Source organism: Podarcis vaucheri, assembly GCF_965113315.1.
Source record: "Podarcis vaucheri genome assembly, chromosome: 7".
Classification (NCBI taxonomy): domain Eukaryota; kingdom Metazoa; phylum Chordata; class Lepidosauria; order Squamata; family Lacertidae; genus Podarcis; species Podarcis vaucheri.
This window is the reverse complement of record NC_138765.1, coordinates 77,687,156-77,701,018: the sequence shown is the minus strand read 5'-3', so window position 1 is coordinate 77,701,018 and position 13,863 is coordinate 77,687,156. Positions and strand designations below refer to the sequence as shown.

Genomic DNA, 13,863 nt, shown 5'->3' with positions numbered 1-13,863 from the left:
CTCCGATGCTGCTGACCCATGCCTTGTGTGGTCTGTCTTTCCCTTCATCCCTGCCCTGGTCTCTCCTCCTTTCCCCCCTTTGTTGGTTTAACGAGTAAAGACCTAACCATTCATCTTTGGGGAACAAGTCAATGCTTGTGGTGAATTCAAATGAAAATGCTGTTGGCATCATGCATCTCATTTTCAGGCATGCAGGAAGAGCACATGGATATTGTCAAAACGTGAACTGAATGATCTCCCTGCTGATAATGCTCAGATGGTGTTTTAAGTAAAGCCATCTGGAGACATTTTCCCTGTTCAAAGCCACTTTGCTGAAGCTGCTTCCTTCAAGTCAAGTCAGCTGTAACCTCTGCTGTAGGGGAGGGAAACAGACCTTTTGATTTGACTTATTACAGAGCTGTTGTTTTCTAAGATAAACCTGGCAAATTCCGCTCACTCGCTGTAATCTTCTCCAGAATACCAGAGTGCTTTTTATATCTCAAGGAAGCTGACTTTTTAGTCTGAAATTGGCATGCTGAGAGGAGAGTGCAAGCTAATGTGAGCTGAGCTGGATTGATGGTGTCGGGCTTGAAAATTTAATTGTCGGCTCATATGCTCAGGAAGGGGTTTGTATGTGTGTAATTTTCCCTGAGGATCTTTCACAGCAGTCCTCCTGTGTTGTCATTGGCTCTTATTCTTGCAAAGTTACAGGGAAGATTATCAGGAGGGTGATAACAGTGGGAGGAAAATCTTTTTAATTTATTTGCGCTGAGCGTTCTTCAAAGGTGATGATCTTCAGTCAACACCTGTGACCCTCCTCTGGGACATCTAACCACATCATCTGGTTTTAGCCACATGGTGACTAGGGAAAGAGCATTTTGGTTTGTGGTGCCCTCCTCAGTCAGGCTCACCTGGTGCCAACATGGTTGCCATATTGGTGCCAGGCCTTTTTATTTACTCGGGCATTTCAGCGTGTACAGTGGTACCTCAGGTTACAGACACTTCAGGTTACGCAATTTCGGGTTTCGCACTGCGCCAAACCTGGAAGTACCGGAACGGATTACTTCTGGGTTTCGGCACTCGTACATTTACAGAAGCGCGAATCACAATCCACATGTGCGGCACTGCGGGTTGCGAACTTGCCTCCTGCACGGATCACATTCACAACCCGAGGTTCCACTGTAATATAAGTTGCCTTGATGATGCTTTAATCCATTCTTCTGCATTTAATGGCTTTGTTTTAATAGCTGCTGCTTTTGTTTTATGGGTATTTCTGTTGGGGTTTGTGTATTTACTGTCGTTTGTTGTTTATGCTGCCTTGTGAATTTTAACTGAAAGGTAGCAGAAACATTTTCTAAATGAATGAATGCTGTAAGTAGAGATTTCACTTGCCTTTCTTTATCGAGAAATTTTGGGAGCCTCATTTTAAAAAAGAAAAGGAAAGTTCTGTTGGATCTGATGAAAGGCCCATGAATTCCAGTATCTTCTTTCCCACAATGGCCAGTGAGGTGCCTCCTGGGAAGCCCTCAAGCAGGGCATCTCCTGCTATTGCTCCCCAGCCTCTGGCATTCAGTGTCACACCACTCCCGAACCTAGAAGTCGCTTTTGCCATCGTGGCTCATGGCTCCACTGAAATGAATGGAGACTTATGTGGCCTTCCAGAGCAAAGCCCTATTGAAATGAATAGGTATTACGCAGCTGCAGTACTCAGGTGTGGCTGCACTCATTTGCCATAAGTACAGTTGCATGGTCAGTCTTCAAGAAAAACGAGTCATAATACATAATCTGTATGTGTGGTGCTTTATCAAGAAGAATGTGTCTGCCTTTGCAGCCTCTCTTATTCTGTCCCCCTGGTCACGGCAGGGCAGGGCAGGGGAGCCTCTTAGACTGCCTGAGGTTTCATTTCAGCCCACAAGGCCTTTTTTCCTAAATCATGCCTACATGTCAATCAGGTGATGTTACTTCAGTGGGCAATCTTGCTTGGTTTGACTGAGCTAGGGGAACTGGCGTGGCCTGCCAAACACTGCAGAGAACAGGACTGCACCCCTGTTCATCACCATGATGCCAGATGATTGGCAAGTGGGTGGCTATGCTCTTCCTCAGTCTTTTTTGCCTGTTGCTGATGGAAGAAACCCCAGTTGAAGAACTTGGAGGCAGCTGGTTCTATGGGACAAAAGAATGTAGCTTAGGTTACACCATTACCCACCCATTCATCTTCCTGATACCCTGCTGAGAGGAGCTTATCATCTAAATCTAAATTTAGCCGGGGCAAGAGAAATGAGAGGCATGAATAGTAAGGGATTAATGTGAGCAAATGTGGTTAATGTACGGCGTGTGTGTGTGTGCGTGAGAGAGCGAGCACTTAAGGGCTTTTAAGCCAACAGCTGAAAGTGAGCTGGGATTTACTGGTGGTGTTCTTGGAGGGGGCTCCTAAGCAAAAAGCGCAAGGAAGGAGAATGGACAGAATCTTCTCCCTTCTTCCAAATCCTTGGGGACACTGCTTTCCCGGGCATGAGGCTGAATAAATAACAAACCTGATAAGAACAAAAGATGAGCCTGCTGGATCAGGCCAGTGGCTTATCTACTCTAGCATCCCATTCTCACAGCGGCCAACCAGAGGTCTTCAAGCAGGACCTGAGCTCAGCCGCTGATCTCCACTCTCCCTGTGGTTTTCAGCAGCTATATCCAGAAGCATCTCTGCCTTTGACTGTGGAGGTAGAACATAGTCATCATCACTAGTAGACATTGATAGCTGGAAGTAAGCTCATTGATAATTTGACAGTATCTAATATTGGTACAATAGCCGATGTTCCTGTATAGAGTTTCAGCGGCTTCAGCCACATTTTGTCTTTTTTATTTTTAGAGTTCTGTATTTGGTGTACCTAGGGTCTCCTCATTTAATGTGCAGATTCCAAGTTCTGCTCTTACTTTGTTTGTTTTTAATGCTTTTCCACATCCTTGGACACAAAGGACCATTAGGAACTGATCTTCAGTTGAACAGGCTTGAATAGCTCCTCTTGAATTTGGAAGGCTCACAGTGACCTATGTTTGAGAACTGTTTCTGTAGGGCCGGAAAGGGGAATTTGTGGCCCTCCAGTTCTTGCTGGACTACAAATCCATCCCTGACCACTGACCATGATGACTGGGATTGATGGGAATTGTAGTCCCAACAACATCTAGAGAAGGACCACATGTTCCCCACTCCTGTTGTAGAGTCCTACCATGAAGACTAGAAACCTAATAAAATATATCATGATATTCTTTTATTTTAAGCATCTCTGAGAATCAAGGCAAATGGTCTCAGTAACTCCAGACAACCCTCCCCAGTATCATACTTGCTAAGATAAAGTATTTTAAGAAGGAAAATATGTTCAATCCTGGTTTCCCGCAATTGTTTTCACTTAATATGGGATTATATTCAGCTTGTTCAATATGTCAGAAGATGCATGTAGTCTTCTATTTCTTTAACTATGTTCAGTGGTAACAGCACCAGAGGAGGAAAAAGCAGGCCAGTTGCATTTATCAATACCAACAAGAGGTCTTGGTTTTTCCTTTAATTATATAAGCCGTCATCCATGTAGATAACCTGATCTAATGCCCCTTTTTCTCTCTGTCTTGCAGGGGAAAGTGTAATATCTCCCATTTCTCTGACATATTTGCTGCTAGAGAATTTAAAGCCCGGGTGGATTCCTTTTTCTACATTCTGGGCTACAATCCAGAGACAAGGTGAGTTGTTTGCCTTCCATCTACTAAGAATTCGTAGCATATGCTTTTCTGTAGGGCTATACAAGGTCTCTTACTGAGGTGGAGGATACAGGAGAGGCTGTGCTCTCCTGTTTAGTTCTTTGCTACCCTCCCAGAGGCATGGTGAGCGCTCTGCTTTTTACCTTAATAGGTATAATTCTGCATATTTTTTAAATGTTGTGCTTTACTGATACAGTACTTAGCCTGTTCATTCACATGCTCTGGGTTTATTTTTCCCATTATAAAGAGACATTTGTTCACCAAGGGCTTCTAGCTAATATAATACTGGAATCACATTTGGCCTTGGTTTATAAGGCACTTGCCTGGTGTTGACTACTCTGGTAGCAGGTTTTTTGCTATCCTTTTGTCTTTGATCCTTTAATTTGGAGATGCCTTTGGCATACAAGCCATGTGCTTTCTTACTGACCAGTGACCACACACCCAAATTCAGGTTCCATTATTGATCTTGTGGGACTCTCTCCCCTACCCCATTCCATTGATTGATGATCCAGCTATGGATCCAAAACTGCAGCGAGTTGTCTGGATTCCAGTTCAGTCTCTTGAGCTGCTTAACTGGGTAAGCACCTGCTAATTGCTGCCCAATAGTAGATTTCTGAATATTTTAACAGAGCCCTCTCAGTCTTCAAGGCATTGATATGTGTGTGTTTGTGATCCTGTGACGTAAACTCAGAATTGATTCAGGCGTTTGTTTCGACAGTGCTGGTGTTGCCAAGTCCCACCCTGGGTGGCTGCAATAATGGCTAGGATTGGGTCAGCAGGACTGTGTGGTTTATGTATTGGTGCCATCAATCTTTTTAAAGGTATATTCTTGGGAGGCTCAACTGTTCAGATGGCCTGTGGTGGCAGTCGTGATACAGAGTGAACTTTTATATCAGCCCCTCAGTGGGTGTCCTTTAGTGTACAGCTCTCCTTTGACCTCCATTCCACATTTGTAAAGTGGATAGTTGCACATTGAATTATTGAGCTGATACCAAGTGATTGATTCTTGTGGCTGATACATTGGCTTGCATGCATGCAGAGATTGTCTTCAAGCTCCTCTTCAGGCAAAGCTTCTGTAGTTGTAGAGTCTCATGTGAATGCTCATGTGAGTGCTAAGTTTGTATGTGGGTTTTCTTGGGTGTTTTGCTAGAACCTCACGAGAGATAACTCAGCATGTTGCAAATCTAGCTGTCTCCTCCTCTCCCCAAAGCAGCCAGATTCTTGTTTCTTCTTTATGTTGTACTAAAATTCCTGCCAGGGTGCAGAAAGGAAGCCTGTGCTATAATAATGGACTAGATTTTTTGCTAAAAAGGAAAGTGCCCGCAATCACACACACACACATCTGAAAATCCCTCCTTGCCTGAGTAGCGGTGTTATTGATGAGCTCGCTGCTCTCCCAAGAGACCCCACAACATAAAATGGAAGCAAGTTTGAGTCTTGTATATATCTTTGCTTTAACATAAGACCTGCTGAGCAGAGTTTGTTAAGGGAGGGGGAACATCAGGGCTGCTGTATTACTCACCGTCTCACTCTCGGTAATTTGTGCCTTTTGGAAGACTTGGTGGTGGTTGTGCCATTTCTGAGACAAAAATCTGTGCAACAGATGATGGCAAATGGCTCCTTTTCATAAAGCAAGAGCGCATGTCTCCTGTTGGAGGAGTCACAGAGTCAACTCTCCTCTCTTTCTTTCTCTCTCTCTCTTTCTCTCTCTGTGTGTGTGTGTGTCGAGAGAGCACAATTTTAAATCTTAAAACAACTTAAAACAATAGCAACAGTACAAAAACCAACTGGGCTAAAGCATTTAGGAGGTGTGATGAAAGAGGAGTGTCCTTAGCAGACACCGAAAAAACAATAGAGATGACCTCTCTGTCTGATATGCAGTGGAAGGGAGTTTGAAAGGATAGGTGCCACCACACAAAAGGTCCGACTCCAGTGTCGTGCAGGATGGACCTCCTGATAGGATGGTATCTGCAGCGTGATATTAACGAGCTGCCCTTTAAGAGTCTCATGCTCTACCAACTGAGGTGTGTGGTACTAATCTAGTATTGTTCTTACGGTAACAAGCAAGACTTTGGGTGTGGTGCAGAAAGGCATAACAAGGAGCTCTTCTTTTTTGTGAGAGGCGCTACTTGTAGACCCATTGAAATTTACTGTGCATAATTTAGTCATGCCCATTCCTTTCTATGGGTCTACTCTGATTAACATTGGATATCACCTGGAGCAACTAATAGTATTATATTATTGTTTTCTACTGAATTATTACAGTATTTATTACTTTAATATTGCATGTGTTTTAAAACTTGATCTCACCGGATGATGCATGCCATCTTGGGGAAATGCAGTACTTTTTAAAGCCAGCTAGCAAATTGATTAATTGATTGATTGATTGATCAACAAACAAATAAATGGGAGGAGGCTGGCCTTTTCTCCCTCCCTCTCACTGTGCCTTCTGCTTCCTCAGATTTTGGCTCTGGCTTAAACTAGCACAGCTCACCTCTGGAATTTGCACTTCTAGGCTGGATCTTGGCACAACCATCCTGGCCCTGACGTAGCCCAGACTCAGTTTGACTGTGGGGGTGTCAACAGGCTTGTCTTATGATCAGAGCAAATATTTTAGCTGCTAGCAGCTGCACTATGCAGAAACTGAGATGGCTTGGAAGAGGCTGCCTACCTTGAAAGGGAGCAAATCGCTATCACTTTTGAGATCAGCTAACGCATGGAGCTCCAAAGATTGGGATTAGGGCCGGTAGTGTTTGTGTATGGGTGGTGTCATTAATCAGGACCCTAATTTTGAACGAAGCAGAATATTTTCATCAGTCACTTGCTGCTGCAGCCAACATTCTGTCACATTTCAGTGTGACCAAGAAACTTGAATCAAGGCCCTTTGAAAGAATTGATGGGGATAGTGACTTGAACATAGAAATAATGGCCTGAGGACTGTGTGCGTGTGTGCGCGTGTGTGTGTGCGTGTGTGTGTGTGTACACACACACATAAAAATGCTTTGGAGAAATGCACGTAATTAAATGTCAGCTTCTTCTGAGGGTTCTGCGTTTTGGTATTCGTGCTGTAGAATATTGCAAATGTGGCTTTGTCTCTAAGGGGTTGCACACGGATGCCACAGTTTTACTTTAAAATGACCCTTTTGTTTTAATTCTACTAAGCGGTCTCTTTTTTTAAAAAAAATATGCTGCTGTAGAAATTGGACCCAAAGCCCCCCTGTTAACCCCCCCCCATCCCTCTCGGCGTTCATTCCAACTTATAGGCGCAGCAGCATAGAGGCAAACGGCAAATGGAAAAAAATGCTGGCATTGGAACTGCCTGGTTTCTCCTGCGTGTTGCTAGTCTCAGATTCCCTCGCGGAGGCCCCTCTTCCCTGCACACTAGCTTGCTAGGGCGAAGCTGAAGCTGCTGTGGCGACGGCAGCCCGCCGTGCCTGTTGGCTGGGCTTTATTTACGGAAACGGCAGGGTCTGAGATTGATTGCGTCATGTGGACGAGGGAGGGGGGGTCACAGCACATGCTCAGTGCTGTCAGTCTGAGGGCGAAGTTTCTGCGTTCTGCGTGCAGGCTTAGGTCATAGCACAAGCTCAGTGGAAGCTCGCTCAGGTCTATCTGAGACTGCATGGGCCTCCATTTTGAGGAGTTAGAGTAGGGAAAGCCAGGCAGACTTTTCTGTTCTTTTTTCCTTTCCTTTTTTTGGAGTGGCAAGGTCAGGGGAAACAGCTGCACCCACCAGAGCAATGGATGATCCTCTCGGCCCCTTCAGGTAGGCTGACAGCACTCTGGCCTTGCCTCCTCGGGAGTGATGCAGGGGTTTTCCTTTTCCTTTTTTGCCTGCTGTCACAGTGCTTTCGGCAATTTCCCCCCCTCTGGCGGAGTCCTTACTTGCCTGAATTATTGCATGATCTCTTGTAGACGCAGCTGTCTCCGTTTATTGAAATGCATGGAAATCGGTGCTCAGGATTGCATGTTCTTTGGGGGGGGGGGAGAGAAGATCAAATGTAGAAGCCATGCAAACCTGTCTTCTTTACCCCATCTCTCTCCTCCTCCTCCTTAGGCAGTTGAAAATTGCACTTGTAATCTCTCTCTGTCTCTCTGTCTCTTGGCTAGTTGCGGTATCAGAGCCAGCCTGTGCTGCTTTTGCCTGTGGCGCCTGCAGGGAAATATTTGGGCCTCTCAGAGGCAGTGCTGGGGAAGGGTTCAGGGAGGAGGAGGAGGGGTCATAGATCCGTAGCCATTGGCTGCTTTGGAGGAGGGACGGGACTTGCTTTGACAGCCAGTCTTGCTTGTTTTGGCAGGCAGGTGACGAGAGCAAGAGACCCTCCTCCTTTTCTGCAAAGCCCCATCAGCAAGCGGAGCTGCCCATAAGCAACTCTGCTTCCTAAAAAAAAAAAAAACAACCCCAAACATGGTGGCTTTGCTGTTAAGGCAGTGGAAAGGCTGGATGCCTGAGGAATGTCTGCTCAGGGTGGGCAACTCGGGCAATTAAGGCCACATAACCGTGAACTTGGGCAAGACAGCGGTGGGCCACCACGGCCGTTGCGTTTTCAGTCCTTGGAGATCTGTTTCCATGTTGACTTTTTGGATGACTTTTTGACTTGCAGAGGATTCCAAAAGAATACTATGGTGGTGTGTGGGTATAACAGATTTGTGGGGGCTTTGGACACTCCTGCCCCCCCAGCTGAGACGGGGCCCTAGAAAGCCCCCCCCCAATGCGCGCGCGCACACACACACACACACACACACACACACTGCAGGCAAAGTTGGAAGTGGATGACGCTTGTTTTGTCATTCCTGACTGTATCATTTGGAAGAAGACATGGCAGGCTTTTAAAGAACCCAGGGGGCTCTGCAGGCCACAAACTGAAAAGTGGCCCATTGAAATGAATATTGTAAATAAAGGCATCTGTGCCACGTCCCTGCATTGCCATAGAGGTTGCTGAAGCAAGTCCAGTACATGTGATGTTAAAGGGTTAAAAGGGTCCTGTCTGCTATTGAATAACTACAACTAAGGATTTATGTTCTGGTGGGTCTTTGGCAAGGGCCTCCTCTGATCTCAGTGAAGTATGCAATTTTGCTAATTTATGTGTTGGGAGCAGGCCAGGAGGATTCAATGGGAAGTTGACAGTTGGCTTTGATGGCTGTTCATTTTCCTCCTGCTCTCTAGTCAGGAGCGCCTTCTTTGAAGGGACAGACCTGGCCTGTTATGGGCAGAACTGTATGTTTTCTGGGTGAGTATGGGACCTGGCCGCTGAAAAACCATACAAGTTGGTAGGTCTCCCAAGAACTTACCATGGCAATATATGTATAGGAGCAGCACCCACTGAAAGTTGGTAAGGAAAACTAGTGGACCTTCAGCTTGTCTGGAATTGGGTCTTGGGTTGAGCAGTGTCTTGCTTGACCATCTCCAGTCAACACCTCTCTGTACTGTTGCAACTCTGCATTCCCACCTACTTTGCCTCAGTGCTCCTCTGTCATCACTTTATTCCACATACTGCAAATTATTTTAATACAGTTTTGAACCACAGTAGCAGAATAAAGTGTGCAGTGTACTCAAATACCTGCTTAGCATTGATGGGGGTACTGATTTGGCTTTCCTTAGCTCAGAATATTGAATTTTGTTTAGCAGGGCACATGCCAACTATTACAGGAGATCATATTAAGAATTCCCACTTTCCGATGCCCCTGTTACCCCCAGTGCATGTTGTGTTTCGATATGGCTCCATGGCAGCATAATCTTAAGATTGTACTTCCACTGATTCATTCTATCAGGTCACACTGCACCTTCTCACTGTCATTTGCGTGCTTTCAAACCCATTCCTGTTCTGTGTGGGCAATTTTTGGCATTAGGAAAGCAGAATGTTGGAGTGATTTGGTGCCTGGGCATAATCTGTAGGCACCCTTGTTGAAATTAGGTGGGAGCAGGAACCTTGTTTGTGCCATTTTGAATTCCACAGAAAAAGGTGGCATGCCAGTTTTGCAATCTGCACATTAAACCTCGGTCAGAGCAAGTGCTCCTGTTGACATTTGGTGATGGTTGGGATCATAATGGTAAAGTTAGCCTGTTGGATAGCTTGGGTGAACCCAATGACCATCCTTTTTCTTCTTCTTCTTTTTTGAGCTTCTAGAACCAAACACAGATGTACAGCATGAATTGATGTGACAGTACGCTGTGATCCAGGGGCAGATCACTGTTTCTTTCCAATACATTGATTTTCCAATTGCTGTGTGCCAGCATGTCCGTAAATTTTTCTGTGTGTGCAGCAGCTTTGCTATTTGTTTTTAGCTGATCTCTAAAATCACGTTCAGGTATATTAATGGTGTTTTCTCTTAGCTTTGACTTGGTTTGTTTGTTTTGGAGAATGACACAAGAAACTTTCAAAGAGAAGTCTGCACAGTATCCTGATGAGTTCAAATTAACTTGAGGCTTCTCCCCAACCCTGCTGTTAAAACTTTTAAAAACTTGTTTGCTAATGCCATTTTTGTGGCTGTATATCTGATGGTTTTATCCTACTCTGGTAATGTGATGCTGGATGTTCCTTGTGGCAAACCTTGTGGCGAGGTTAAAATTGCTCAAGCCCAATTAGGGATGACTTTAACATACCATGCATCTTCACAGAGTGATTCTTGGCTTTCTCCCAGGATTGAGATGGATTCAGGGTAGACGTGGGTCCAGATCAGTCAAATATTGCACTGGATCAGTTGCTGTTTCTCTGGGGAGACAGGGCAATTGGGGAGGCTTGTTCCAAATTCATGAGGACTAGAATTTTTCATAGCTGGTGGGTTGTACCCAGTGTTGACCCATGGGAATGAATGGACATGACTATGTTATGTCCATTCATTTCATTGGTTCTTCTTTGAGTGGGACTTAGTTTTATACAACATAGTTTCTCTTATGTAATTTAGGCTTTTTGCAGTTGTTATTTGGATTTGCTTCAGAAGTACCGTGAGTGAAAGTATTTAATTTTGGAGCATTTAATATTCATATTTTTCCTGTTAACATGGTTATTGTGTTACTAGACCGAAACAACCTATTCCAGCATGTTTTGGACATCCGCAGCATGACAGTCACCTCCTCTCTCTTGTTGTGTTTGAGCTCAGTCAGCTCCTGGTATTCAAAGGTAGACTGTCTCTGTCCATGAGAGTTCCATTCAGCTTTTGTGGCTCACAGCCATTTTATTTTCATTCTATTATGTTTGTAAATAATGGGTCTATCCTCTATGCCAGGAGTCGCCAACATGGTGCCCTCCGGCTGCTGTAGCTTCCATCATCCCTGACCATGGTCACACTGGCTGAGGCTGATGGGAGTTTGAATCCAGCAACAGCTGGAGGGCATTGCATTGGCTGACCTTGCTCTGTGCAATTGTATCATCCATTTAAGAGTCCCATTTCAATTAGTGGCCATCACCTCATCCTCTGGTATGAACCTTTAGGGTTCCTCCAGAACTACAACAGTGGTTGTGGGACATACAGTGGTGCCCCGCAAGACGAATGCCTCGCAAGACGAAAAACTCGCTAGACGAAAGAGTTTTCTGTTTTTTGAGTCGTTCTGCAAGACGAATTTCCCTATGGGCTTGCTTCGCAAGACGAAACGTCTTGCAAGTTCTTGCGAGTTTGTTTCCTTTTTCTTTAAGCCGCTAAGCCGTTAATAGCCGCTAATAGCCGCTAAGCCGCTAATAGTCGTGCTTCGCAAGACGAAAAAACTGCAAGATGAAGAGACTCGCGGAACGGATTAATTTCGTCTTGCGAGGCACCACTGTATTAACCTTTGACATAAAGCCATATTTGCAATTGCCACAGAGTGGGAGGTGAAACCAGTCATGTTTGTGTATGTTGCATCCTTGTGAACCTTTGACATACTTCAGCATTATACCTGGTGTTCCTCAGAATCTCAAGCCTTTTTAACAAGCTGATAAATATTTTCCCTGCCTCAACTCAGGGAATATTGTCTCCTGTTCCTTCTAATTCTAAGCCAGGTGTCCCACCCTTTGAGGCATGGCTCCTCTGGATAGGGCCTTTGGAGTGGTGGCAGCATCCAGAATTTCAAATGCCTTCCTGGCATGTTTTTCTTGGTGCCTGCTTTGTTAGCTTTTTTGGCAACAGTTTAAAACGTATTGTCCAAGCATTTGGCATTTAAAAAAAAGATAAAACAAATTGTTATCAAAGTTTTCCAAGAATGATAGCACGACCACTAATAGGAGAGTTTATATTCAGCTAAGTTTTATTTAGAGTAGACCCATTAAAATTAATGGACTCATGTTAGATGTGTTTATTAATTTATTAATTAATTAATGAGGACTCTCCTGTGTGGGTGTCTGAGGGCCCTGCTCCTCCCTGCCACTCACCATCTGGCCCAGGGCGGGGCCTGAAGGACTCACAGGGACTGCTGCGTCTGCTGCCCAGGAGGACTCTCCTGTGTGGGTGTCTGAGGGCCCTGCTCCTCCCTGCCACTCACCATCTGGCCCAGGGCGGGGCCTGAAGGACTCACAGGGACTGCTGCGTCTGCTGCCCAGGAGGACTCTCCTGTGTGGGTGTCTGAGGGCCCTGCTCCTCTCTGCCACTCACCACCTGGCCCAGGGCGGGGCCTGAGGCCTCATAAGGACTGCTGCGTCTGCTGCCCAGGAGGACTCTCCTGTGTGGGTGTCTGAGGGCCCTGCTCCTCCCTGCCACTCACCATCTGGCCCAGGGCGGGGCCTGAAGGACTCACAGGGACTGCTGCGTCTGCTGCCCAGGAGGACTCTCCTGTGTGGGTGTCTGAGGGCCCTGCTCCTCCCTGCCACTCACCATCTGGCCCAGGGCGGGGCCTGAAGGACTCACAGGGACTGCTGCGTCTGCTGCCCAGGAGGACTCTCCTGTCTTAAGAGGCCTCATGAGGCACCGGGACACCACTGCTGCGGCTTCACCGTGGGGGTTGAGGAAGGCCGCTCCCTCCTGTAGGCACACTCCTCTCAGGCCTAGGGGGCGGGGCCCACACTCGCCACCGCTACTGTTTTAAGGACACTGGTGTTGCCGTGGCAAATGTTTAAAATGTTTTTATATATTTTAAAATGTTTTATAGGGGGTTTTACTTTTTACTTTGTTGTACCACCATGAACGGTGGTTTTTATTGATGTATTTCTATTTTGTTCTGTTTTATTTTGGTTTGGGGTTGGCTATTGAGCGGGGTGGGGATTTGTTGTGTTGGTACAATTGTTTTTGATTTGACTCGTTTCTATTCTGTAAATGGAGGTTGGTTTGAGGCTTGGGATTGCTACCGTAGTGGGGCGAGGGAGGTATGGCGGTGGGGGCAGATGTCATAGGCGAAGGGGATCGAGATATGGATATGCTCGTACCCCTTCCAATCTGCGCCCCATCCCGAGGGACGAAGGTAGGGTGAGCAAGGATTACTCACCTCCGTCACTGGTGTTGTGCAATGCCAGGTCTATAGGCAAAAAAACCGCCACCCTGCGAGACTTCTTCACCTCGCAGGGGGTCGACCTGGCTTGTGTGACGGAGACCTGGGTGCGCGAAGGGGAAACTGTTACCTTACGAGAGATGGCGCCCCCGGGTTTCTCCGTCCTCCACCAGTCGCGGACTGTGGGCCGGGGGGGAGGGGTGGCATTATTAATCCGAGAAGACTGTTCTTTCAGGGCTCTACCATCGCCATCGATCCCCGGCATTGAATGTGTTGGCCTAGTGTGGGGCTCCGAGGAGAGCTTGGCTGTCTGGCTGGTGTACCGGCCACCTAGCGCACCAGCAGCCACCCTGTCAGGCCTGCTGGAGGCGGTGGCCGGCTGGGCCTTGGAGTTCCCCAACCTATTGGTACTGGGGGACTTTAACATCCATGCCGATGCCACTCCCTCCTCACAGGCTCTGGACCTGGTGTCTTCCATGGCGACACTAGGGCTCTCCCAGTTTGTTTCGGGCCCCACACATCAAGCAGGCCACACGCTGGATTTGATCTTTGGCGCCGGTATAGATGTGATCATGTCTCCCTCGATGAAGGTGCCATGGTCTGATCACTATGCACTGAAAGCCAGGATTGATTTTCCACCCCCACCCTGCTTAGGTGGCGAGCCAATTTGGGCTCGCCCGCGGAGGCTGATGGACCCTGATAGATTCCGTCAGGCCTTGCGGGACCTTGCTCCCCCTGGCGACTCA

At 46.6% G+C, this 13,863-nt stretch overlaps 1 protein-coding gene and 1 long non-coding RNA gene across 22 annotated transcripts in view; one reads left to right on the top strand and one right to left on the bottom strand.

The window, feature by feature from the left end:
* Positions 1-13,863, top strand: part of RERE (arginine-glutamic acid dipeptide repeats) — a 358,060-nt gene that overhangs the window by 195,469 nt on the left and 148,728 nt on the right. For 19 of the 20 annotated variants that reach the window (XM_082229762.1, XM_082229757.1, XM_082229756.1 and 16 more), the window contains one exon: positions 3,601-3,705. In XM_082229762.1, coding sequence (XP_082085888.1) covers positions 3,601-3,705 — 105 coding nt within the window. Of the gene's footprint in view, positions 1-3,600; positions 3,706-7,326; positions 7,490-13,863 lie in introns of those variants that run through there. The other variant, XM_082229758.1, reaches the window with a different exon arrangement.
* LOC309536541 lies at positions 1,356-7,143 on the bottom strand. 2 transcript variants are annotated; one of them, XR_014221598.1, is made up of 3 exons: positions 6,395-6,931; positions 5,246-5,371; positions 1,356-2,142 (listed from the first exon to the last, which is right to left on the bottom strand). It is a non-coding gene; the product is annotated as an uncharacterized lncRNA (long non-coding RNA). The 2 variants fall into 2 exon arrangements; XR_014221597.1 differs by lacking the exon at positions 5,246-5,371 and having other exon boundaries at positions 6,395-7,143.